The sequence below is a fragment of the Panthera onca genome, chromosome C1 (genome assembly GCF_046562875.1).
Source record: "Panthera onca isolate mPanOnc1 chromosome C1, mPanOnc1 haplotype 2, whole genome shotgun sequence".
NCBI lineage: Eukaryota > Metazoa > Chordata > Mammalia > Carnivora > Felidae > Panthera > Panthera onca.
In genome coordinates this window covers 61,391,830-61,403,362 of record NC_138346.1, presented here as the reverse complement: position 1 = coordinate 61,403,362, position 11,533 = coordinate 61,391,830, and the positions used below count along the sequence as shown (strand labels likewise).

The window sequence follows — 11,533 nt, the reverse complement described above, 5'->3', positions numbered from 1 at the left end:
TAATGTTTTCCCAAAGCACTTTGCTAAAGTAAATTCTGACGTACACATCAAATCACAAGCATAGCAAAGTGTAGACGTGGCTGTCAAGACATGTTTAGATCTAAATTAGTAATCACATCCTAGGTGAGTGACTTTTGAAATAAGTAGTTTGTATTTGGATTCATAAGGAAGAACCTAGACCCCACTAAAAATCCCAAGATACAGCTTCTCTTTATCGTCCTCCCTCCCCTCACTCCCAGAGCCCTTTCCAAATCAAATACTTTCTTATAGAAGTGGGAGAGAGGGATTCCTGATCATGAGTTCTTTGGAACTGGTAGTGAATCAAAATAAAAAGCACTATCAGAGTATTTATGAAGGAAAATCCAACTACATGCATACATTTTGGTGTGCATTTTATTTTTGATTGGAAACATGTCCATATGAAGGAAAATTGCCAAAGTATCTTTTAATCTTAAAAGCTTGGCCCTTGCCTTGCTGTGTCAGAGGAAAGCAAAACTAAGCCAGTAATGCTGGAGACATCCCTATTTCCGTATGCCCACTGACAGGAGAGGAGCTGTCTAGGAAATGCCTTTTGATTGATGAACAGAGGAGAATCTATACACATATTAAATACAAATGGAAACACATCAGCACACACGAGTCATCAGCCTGGTCCTCTGGCATCTACTAGCATGCATCTTCCAAGGATCTCTTATTCAATGGTGTAAGCACTTGGCCTCATTATGCCTCCTTATCAGCAAATACCTTTTTATTCCAGAATGGAAAACGAGCTGGGAATTAAATACATCCAATATTGATGCTTTATTTCTATAAGTCACCAATAAGAGAATGAATTTAATTTTAATACATTTATTTTTGTGTGACTCTTAATAAAACACTTTCAAAACATTCTGTACATTTCAAGCCACTTAGAACCGCATTACATTCTATAAACGTGATTTGTTGGGATGAGGTGCCAAGATGTCTCTGTACAAAGATGTACAATATGTACAGTCACTATAAGTGCAAGCTGTGCAAAGCAGTCTAGAACACTAATTCATGCCAAGGCTTAGAAAACATTTCAACACTTAAGACTAAAGCTTGAAACTGCGTTGTCGCTTTTTCCTGGGCAAATGATTACTTTATAAACAAATATATGTATATGTCATATAGAAAGAATAGTTTGACTCCTCAGCTCAGTCAGCACCATGCAGCTGACTGGATACATTACAGGGCTGCTCTTCGAGGCCCCTCTCTCCAGGGCAACCGTTTTGCCACACTCAGTGGTTGTCTCATCACTGAGCGGCCGCCGCCACTGCCTTTGACTGAACCGCAGCAACACTAGGAGCTTTAAATTTGGGGAGATAAAGGCCAAACTTGTTTTCAATGCCAGCAAAAGTGGCTGTGGCCAGTCTGTATCCACCGATGTGATCAGGATTGGCAGGAGGAAGGTCTGCGATGCGTGACTTAGGTGTCGGTTCTGAGCCAGAGGGCTTGCTGTTGATAGGAAAAGCTAACGGTTAGTGCGCTCAAGACTGATGAGGATGGCACATGAGGATGGGAGAACACTTTCAGCCTCACCCATGTGCCACAAAGAGGAGTGCTCGTCCGAACAGTTCCTGGTCATCTATGCTACGTTTGTTATGATTTATAGCTGCTTGGAAAGCAACACATTCACATTTTTTTTTGGTGGTCTCAATTTATAAATAGGTCCACAGAAAAAAGATCAGAAGCAAATACACTTAAATATTAACACTCTCTGGGAAACAGGACCATGAGTGACTTTCTCTTTTACACTTTTTCATTTTCCAAATTTTCTGTACTAAGCATAAATTAGTCATAAAAAGTTTATATTTTTCTTTTATTCTGACATAGTTTAAAAAGCTAACTTTTGGGGTGCCTGGGTGGCTCAATTGGTTGAGCGTTTGACTTCGGCTCAGGTCATGATCTCACAGTCTGTGAGTTCGAGCCCCACGTCGGGCTCCGTGCTGACAGCTAGGAGCCTGGAGCCTGCTTCAGATTCTGTGTCTCCCTCTCTCTCTATGCCCCTCCCCTGCCCACACTCTGTTTCTCTGTGTCTCTCAAAAAAATAATAAAAAAAAAAATTTAAAAAGCTAACTTTTTAAATAGTAAACTCATGAAGAATTACTAAATTTAAAGAGAAATAGAATTCTTACTTTTACACAATCTGAAAGCATAGAAGAGCCTGGAATTGTGAGACTACTATTCTTACTTCCTTTGTTTAAGTCCCTCTACTTCTTGGTTCAACAGCTAATTTCCTATTTGGCCTTTGAGCAAGAAAGGGGGGTCAAAGGTTTATGAGGTTAAGACCCAGATATGGGATTTGATTATCTGCTGAAAAGCTGATAAGTACTTGCTGGGGTACAACCTTCCCCCCTCAGCAGATTCAACAAGTAGTTCCTTTTCTTCTCAGAACAGACTTCAAGTGGCCCAATTTCTGACCTAGATCTCACCAGTGATTATGTCCATGGGCATAACCTCTCTTTTTTTCCTGTTTGTTAGCTCTAAGAACACCTATACCTATCTAGTCATAAATTATGGTGAATAATGAAGTCTTAGAGGTATGAAAGGGCTTGATGGAGCCTTTGAAACAAAGTTCATTAAAGTGTTACTAACACAAATTTACATTACTTCTGGTTAAAAGACCATATAATAAATTCAAAGACTAAGGACCTAGATCCATGAAGCTCAGTATTTGCTTATACTAAAAAAGATAATTTATTCACATAACATTTTAATTTGCTGCTTGCCTTCACTTTCCCCAAGTAACTGCTTAATACTGTGTATGATGTCCCCCTACCAAGGTCTCACTCCCCTGATACTGAAGCTTCTCAAGCCCACTGTTTGTTTTATTTATTTATTTTTTTACATAGGCTTCGTGCCCAGTGTGCAGTCCCACGCAGGGGTTGAACTCACAACCCTGAGATCAAGACCTGAGCTGAGATCAAGAGTTGGATGCTTAGCCAACTGAACCACCCAGGCACCCCAAGCCCACTGTTTGTTTTAAATGCACTGGTCCTGTAGGATTCTCTGTCCTCCTAGTTTCTAATAGTTTCAAAAATGCCTTTGTAGGCCAAAAGCCTACTTTGATTTTGGTGCTTTCTTTTACAAGGAGTTGAATAGCTGCACTTACAGGCCTCCAAAATCAATGTAAAACCACCGCTGGAGAAGTTCATAGGTGACCAAGGTAACACCAAACTGGGGAGAAGATCGAAACACTCGAGCTGAAAAAGATGGGAGTGGGGATACTTAACATGGCTGTGGCAAAGCCGACCAGTGAGTAATGGGAGCAGGTCCCTAACACCAGACAGCCATTCTGTACGGCCCTAGTCCCTACCTGCAGTCCCCTTCCAAAATGCTGAGGGCCCCTCTTCCCGGAGTATCTTCCTGAAACAGTCAATGACACCACTGTATGTCGTCTGGCCAGCACGGGCGGCCACTTGCAATCTTGTCTTGATGACATCAGCGGGGGTCACCAGAGAAGCAGCAGGCACACCTTTCAGGAGAAAGGCACATGTAAGTCATCCAAAGTACCTTATAAAGAACAGACATACTGCTAACATCTAACAATACAATTAGCAACTTTAACTGCTCTAACTCAAAGTTTCTTAAATAGATGCCTGGGCACTCATGGGAAAAAGGACACATAAGCCTACTAGCTGCTTCAGTGTGGAACAGAATTCTTTTTTCTTTATGAATTAGGAAAATCACTCTACACTGCATGATCCCAAAGAACTGTGACAGGAAAAAATGCAGCAATATTACCAGGATGATTCCCAAGTATTCCTCTTTAGGTTTCAATTATTTTACCTCCTTTTTTTGGTAAATAAGACACAAGCATTTATGTATATAGTAAGAAATGAGGACACTGTCCCATTTAATGAGATGTTAAATGTACCTGACAACAAACCAGTGGTTTTTGCTGATTCTTGTCATCTTACTGTGCAAGGTGACTGTCAGTACTCATATCCACTCACCTGTCTGAGGGGCTAACTCAAGAGTTGACTGGGACTCCTTTCAGACATGCTTACATGACAGAAGTCATTACAATTGGAGCAGAGGCAGCCAGGCAACCAGTTAAGGAACAATATGAGAACCGATCATCAAAAGGCCTTATTATCTATCCCCCGTGCGTGAGCTCCCTGGGGTCATGCTGAGATTGATCAGCAGCGGGACACCCAAAATGGATTTCACAACCACGTCTTTCACATAAAACAAAGCAGGGAATAAAGGAGCAAGATAACCTTCCTCAGGGGGAAGATATTCAAATGGCCTGAATATCACTGAATCATCACCAGGCAGGTGGAGCTAGTGGACTTTGTGGGAGCCTGTTACAGGATGATGCGAATACCCCCCCTTCCACATGGTCCTGCACCGTACTCAGATGAAACAAGGAAAATTGCCTGTCTTTGGAATGTTCTGAATTCTAAATGTTCTCAGGCCCTGCCAGCAAGGCTTTCCTGGAAAAAAAATGAGGAAAAATCATCTTCCATTATGAAAACTTGACATCGAGTATCTGTGGGCAAAAAGTTGGTGCTGACAGTTCCATGGAAATGTTTCCTTGGTTCCATCAACTGTTGGCAAAATGCCTGTCCACGATTAGACTGTTCTTTGGCTGGTTTTTTGCTGCTGACTGGAAAGCACAGGCCAAAGTCTGGAGGGAAAATTTCCTGGCCCCATTTAAAACTGGGAGCCTTTGGTGAGTACCCAAAAGAGGCTGGATGAGCACTCAGTGCCAAGACAGAGCAGATAGTTTTTCTGGCTTTCAAATGTGCAGTTGACTGAAATAGCAAAGGCCAGAGGACACGGGATTTGGTAGACCCCAAGTAAGGACTCAGAGCTCCCTGGAGAGTTTTTTAACCATCACAAGTCATTCCCTGTCATCGTGGGCGAGGACAAGAACATGGTCCATCCCAACACCCTTAGAACCCCACCATACGCACCCCACACTTCAGGAAGTGCTCAGGCTGTTCTGCTGTATAGCCAAGGCACCAGAGGAGAACGAACCCAGTGAGAGCTATACAGCACCATGAGTCCAGGCAGTTAGACCTACACCAGCATCTGGGGACTCCGTTTGGGTTTGTGTACACCCTTCATGTTTCTATCTCTGACCAGCAGTAATGGAGAGCAAACACATGCCTTTTCCTTCCTCTGTCATTTCTGAGTGCCGGTGCAGCCAAGGACACGTGGTCCTCCCCTACTATCCCCAGTCAGCTCCTTCAAGAGGAAGGCTAGGCCTGTGCGATCAAAAGAAAACATCTTAGTACCTTCCTGCATGTGTTAGGCTCCTCTTTCAGATGGAATTTCTTTTGTGTCTAATTTGGGATCTTAGACCAGATGAAGATTTTCATTTATCCCACTGACATTTTTTGAGCTCCTATTATTACCATGCTGGCCACGAAGGGATAGTAAGGATAAAGAGAATAAAACTCCTCCCTGCAAAAAGCTCCCAGCCTAGTACAGAAGATAAAACTTACGCAAACAAGTATTATTAAAGAAAGTGTTAAAGGACAGAGAAGAGATGCCCATTTGAGTATGGGGTAGTTTGCTGGGGAAGTACTGCTTACTTTGATCTAATTAGAATGACGGTAGAAGGAACATCGACAGTATCGTGAGGAAAGCTCAAGTTCTAAGGCAAATCATGGGGACTCCAACATGCAGAAATAGCAAGTGAGGCAGGCTAGACCTGGGCATCACATAAGATACAATGAAGCAACTGATTTGATGAAGAATTTTTCCACCTTAATGCTTAGCTTGGCTACACCCAAGGTTTCAGGGGCATGGGAGGCGCACATTAATGATGAAAGCCCAATTTAGATGGGCAGATCTAATTTGGCTCTGAGTTGCTAAGCTGCATTATGCTGTTTATCCACAGTATGCAAATGTAATTAACTCTCATCAGAACTAGAGCACATCCCACAAAGGAAAAAAAGTGATCATATTTAAACTAAGTCAGATACAAACAATAACCCTTCCAGAAATAAAAGCAGACGGTACACAGAGATTCTGTACTTCTTAAAGAGAATGGGGGAAGGGTTCTTTGGTTTAAAAAAGAAAATTCTAGTTACCTGCCATGGCTCCAGCTGCAAGGAGATTTATACCTCCCACGTGTCCATTTTCATCAGCCAGAAGTAGTTTACAATGAGCATAAACAGGAAAATAAATTGCAGAGAAGGGAATGTCTCGGAGGAAACACGCTTTGGCACCCTGTCACAAGTGAGGAAATAGTGCAAAACAGTTATGTAGACAGGGCCATGAATGCCCATAAGGGATCCAGGGTGACAAGTATTAGGTATTCCCTCAAACAGCATGGGGACCGATGTGGAATAGAAATGGGGAGTGGGGCGGGGGGGGGGTGGCGAGAGGAGCATAGACAAATATACATGGCTCAAAGTTTGAGAAAGGCTTGTGGACTCGAGTCCTAGAGTTCATTAAGTGAGTAAGGATGTTATCCTGATAACTAAGAATTTTCTGGCATTTCCAATACAGATTCAGATTTTTTAATGTTTATTTATTTTTGAGAGAGAGAGAGAGAGAGAGAGAGAGAGAGAGAGAGAGAGAGAGAGAGAGCAGCAGGGGAGGGGAAGAGACAGAGGGAGGCACAGAATCTGAAGCAGGCTCCAGGCTCCGAGCTGTCAGCACAGAGCCCAACGCAGGGCTCAAACCCATGAGCCGTGAGATCATGACCTGAGCCAAAGTTGGACGCTCAACCAAGCCACCTAGGCACCCCCAGATTCAGATTCTAAGGTTAAAAAAATTTAATTCTCAAACTTCCAGGCTGCTTGTTCCGTGTGGCTTTAGTGGATGCAATGGGGAAGGACATGAGTGGCAACAGACTTGGAAATTCACCAATTCAATCTACACAGCTTAGAACCCATGAAGTACCAGTTAAGAAGCTACAGACAATGGCAGTGGAAAAGAAAGGTGACTATTCTACAAAAGGGGAAAAAAGAAACCACCAATCTTCCCTCCTCGGCCCCTATGTCCTGAACAGCAGAGGAGGGGCGGGGGTGGGGAACTAGGACAAATTATTTTAGTGGAAGTTTCCACGGGAGTAGAAAGCTCAAAATAAATTCCTCCCTCAGCTTGGTTAGTAGCCCATGCTATTCTACTGCCCAGGGCTTTATCTAGCCAGGCAAATACACTGTCTTTGGCACTTGTTTCCCTAATGGTTCTGTTTTCAAAAGACAAACTCAAACATTAAAAAAAAAAAAAAAAATTCCAAGAACTCTCTGAAGAATGATACAGACAGAAACAGTATCAATAAATTTAGCTCTCAAAGGTAATTCCAAAAAAAGGATGGAAATTGCGGGTGGAGGGGAGGGAATGTATACAGAACTCTCCCAAGATTCAAGCATCATTGGTTTACTGGTCTCCCAAGAGCCCTGTACCTGTGTGAATCTAATCTAGAGAAATTCTAATTTCTAATTTGCAGCTCCAGAAGCCAATTTACACATTTCTACAGCAACAGATCTATAAATAAATCAGATGCTGTGGAAACACAGTTGTCTAATAGCAGCTAAATTTACGTATTCCCCTCTTATACCAGGCAAAAGAATGGAAAGAAATACTCTTCCTTGTTTAAGAAAAATAACAGCTTCTGCTCCATTACATCTGATCTGTAATGATGGGAGTAAGTATACCTGCAGGGAAGGAATCTGTTGACTGGCATTCTGCTAAAGTACAGTACACTCTGGTTTTTTTTTTGTTTTTTTTTTTAATGGAATTCATTATTGACAAATCCTACCACTTAACTTCTTAAGACCTGAATTCTACCAAACTCTACTACTGTTTCACTGTGGTCAAATTATTAAGACAAACAGAAGCTCCTACTGGGAAGATAACAATAGAGATAACTCAGACTCAAAATAAACACAAGACTATTTTGAAGTCCTAAACCAGCCCAAAGAGAACACCAAAGAAACTTTTCCCAAACCTGTGGTCAAATAAAAGGCTGTGAGCCTAAAGCCAGCAGGTCTGCAGTGCTGGCCTCCCTGCTGGCAGCCTCATAAAAGCCTGAAGATGACAACAGGAGAGTGTGTTTGTATATCCCACTGCCTCTAATAGAAGTGTCCTGATTTTTTCTTTTTGTCTGATTTTGTACTCAAGGGACTACCCTGCTGGACAAAATTACTTTTCCAGTTTGGAGGGAGAAGCCTGGTTTCCACATTCTTTCATGGTTCTATTGAGTACATTATAAGCTGTCTACTGAGATAACCCAAGCGAATCTACCCACCTTATACAGACCAAAAAGTCCCAGGTCCCGGAGAACATTCAGGGCACTGACCCTGGGTCCTGTGGTGATTTCTCCAGCTACCTGTAGGCGAATCTTTACTATCTCCAATGGATTAGTAAAGATGACTTGAGAGCCGCCAGCCTGTAGGCAAGGGAGGAGAGACAGAAGCAGATTTCCAAATCAGAGACCGACTGACAGTGTAACCAAGAAAAACCCAGAAAAGCCTCTACATGGTACCACTTTACTCTTCCCTCTTTACAGGAGACTGAGAGTCCCACGCTTCGGCCAATAATGGAGGGGCCCACAGGGATGGTCCCAAATTCAAGTCAATCTATGTCTGGGTTTGTTTCTATCTGAAATGTCAGGAGTATTTCTCAGACCAGTTTTTCCAGAGTCAACTCAGCACCCAAAATGGCAAAACTAATAAACTCATTTGGAAAACAAAAGTGAAGCCAGATGAGGCAGTGGGGAGTTCCCCAATGAAAGGGAAAGTGATGGTAGAAGACTGGTTGGTATCTTTTGTAAGCTGGAGGTAAAATTTGGATCTACAGTTGTTTTTTTTCTTTTCTTAGCAGTCATTCTTTTTAGCTCAGCCACCCATTTCCACTGCCTTGGATTGTAAAGCAATTAACACAACTTCGCTCCCACAGACGTGCCTTAAGTCAGAGGGGAAAAGGTCTCCCATGGTTCAAATTCTAAAATATATTATCCTGAGCAAAACTCTGGAGACAGATACACAGCTAAAAGGAGAGAATGTAGAAAGACACTTTCAGTATTAAGACAAAACCAGAAAAACTGCTAGGAAGTGGAACCTCTAGTTACCACGAGTACAAAACTGGCAAATCAAAGCCACACTCCACAATGGTGGTGAGTGACAGGGATTTGAATTTGGATAATGAGGGTGTATTTGCATCTGAAATCTGTTAACTAGTAGAGGAGAAAAAAAAGAAGAATGTTTAACAAAACTGCTACCAACTTTTTTTTTTTTTTTTTTAGTTTTTGTAAGAAAGTAAAAAATGTATATGGGTGTGTGTATGTGTATGGATACATAAAAATACATTTGTTAAAACATAAATATATACATCTCCATGAAGTGAAAAAATCTCATTTGCACATCTTCATCTGAACTCTAGCTGTTTATATTACATGATCATAACCATATTCATATAGTCATAATTATATTCTATAATCATAACTTCACTGCAACAGCAAGTCACATGTGAATCAGGAAACAGTAAAGGCCTCACTGGGGCACTATAGTTCCACAGGTATAGAAATATTGCAAACAATAGCCATAAAACCCAACACTCTACCTTCACCCCCATCCCTGTTCATTTATCTAAAACCCACAGTCCTTCCAGTCCTACTTTCACGGGGCAGCAAGTCTCAGCCATTCTGCTAACTGGCCGGAGCTGGAAACCCCTCAACTACGCCTGCTCCAATCCTGACCCCTCACTCCCATCCATGACATCCACGACTGCCAACACTGATGCGAGATTCCTTTCCACTTCGTGGGCAGCTTACTGTCCTGGATCCCCCAGGGCCCTAATCCCCTTTTTGTCCACCAAACACAGGGGGCGAGCAATTTGCTGTCTCTCTCTGGGTCTCCTGCAGCTCCCAAGTCGACAATCCAGACCACTGGCACACAAGTCCCCAAATGATACGTGACCCAATTTTACACGTTGATTTGCCTGTGTTTCCCTCTCTTTTAATCTGTTGCACTGCAGGCAGAAGGAAGCATTTCAATGTTTCAATCTAAGCAAACAATACTTTCAAAAGGATTTCTGGGTAAAAAATTATGTTAAAATGATAATCCAAGTAATTGCTCCTGCAGCTAGTATTAAAGACCAAACGAATTGAAAAAGTTTACTACTTCCCTGAAATCTCTTGTTTAAATAATGGTTGCAAAGACCATCTTTGGGAAAATGCACCTTACGTTCTCAACTAAAGCAGAATTAAACAAATAATAACAGAAACACAAATTTTGATTATAACCCCCAAACCAGATGATGTCACCACCAGATGATGTCAAACCTTGGGTGATCCTCACATTAAATATGGACATCATGTTTAAATAAATACAAAGTTCTTCCATGTTTTTAATCATTAGTAAATTAAAACATCCCACAGAGCAAGAGTATTCCAACCAGCAGTCTCCCAGCCCACACTTCCTCCTCCCCGGCTCGCCACACCCTTCTGGAAATAACTGCCATTTTACTGAGATTTGCACTCCTTTAACATCTCTTCACATTTCTTTCTCAGTGTACATGTAATGTGTAACACATTAACTGTTGTGTGCTTTGAAGATCTGTTACCCAGAATGCATACTAAGTCCTGACAATGCACTGGACATAATGACAAAACTAAACTGATTTGGATTTATACATACATCTGACAAGCGAGCATTAAACAACAAAGCAATGACACTATAGCAAGGCACATATCTATGAGTTTCATTCACACCTACATACTCTACTATATTTGAAGGAGGAAAACATCTAGCAATTGCACAAGTCTGTATATGCGGTAAAACTTATACTTTTGTATTTTATTATATTTATTTATATTCTATGATATTTATTAAAATTTACTTACATTTTATGATAGACCCAGGAATATGTAGGCAAATACTATCCAGAAACATTGAATAATTTAAAAAATAATAAAAATGACTATTTAAGTTGTCTAAAACTTTGGATATTTCGTAACAATTAAAGGGAAACACACATGGCAAATATGTGCTGTCCTTTTCCGAACTCTGAGATTGACCTAAACTGGGAACATGAGATGGGGGGATAAAACCTGCAGTTAATTCAATTGCTCTAGTAAGAAATCTAGTGACCCAGAACAAAGATTATGTTTTACCACATTTTTAAAAAAATTTTTGAAGTTTGTTTATTTAGAGAGAGACAGAGACAGTGCGAATCGGGGAGTGGCAGAGAGGGAGAAAGAATCCAAAGCAGGCTCCATCCTGCCAGAGCAGAGCCCGATGTAGGGCTTGAACCTATGAAACTGTGAAATCATGATCTGAGCCAAAACCAAGAGCTGGACACTCATCGACTGAGCCACCCAGGTGCCCCAGGTTTTATCACATTCTTAATTGTTTCCACTCTGAAACACAAATATAGGAAAATATCATTTCTATTTTAAGGCTCTACTGATTTTAAGTAATATTATTACATTAAAAACAGCTTTTCACAGGGAAAAAACCCTGGTTATAATAAATATAATCATTGAATATGCTGAATTTCAGAAGTGTTAAATTGTGAAATAAAAATATGATAACTTTACAATAGA

The 11,533-nt window shown here is 41.2% G+C and overlaps 1 protein-coding gene across 4 annotated transcripts in view; it reads right to left on the bottom strand.

The window, feature by feature from the left end:
• Window positions 1-375: 375 nt before the first annotated feature.
• Window positions 376-11,533, bottom strand: part of SLC25A12 (solute carrier family 25 member 12) — a 206,049-nt gene continuing 194,891 nt past the window's right edge. For all 4 annotated transcript variants that reach the window (XM_060621646.2, XM_060621648.3, XM_060621647.2 and 1 more), the window contains 5 exons: window positions 8,237-8,377; window positions 6,069-6,207; window positions 3,338-3,496; window positions 3,134-3,224; window positions 376-1,476 (listed from right to left, as the gene is read on the bottom strand). In XM_060621646.2, coding sequence (XP_060477629.1) covers window positions 1,275-1,476; window positions 3,134-3,224; window positions 3,338-3,496; window positions 6,069-6,207; window positions 8,237-8,377 — 732 coding nt within the window. In that variant the 3' untranslated portion in view covers window positions 376-1,274. The remainder of the gene's footprint in view (window positions 1,477-3,133; window positions 3,225-3,337; window positions 3,497-6,068; window positions 6,208-8,236; window positions 8,378-11,533) is intronic.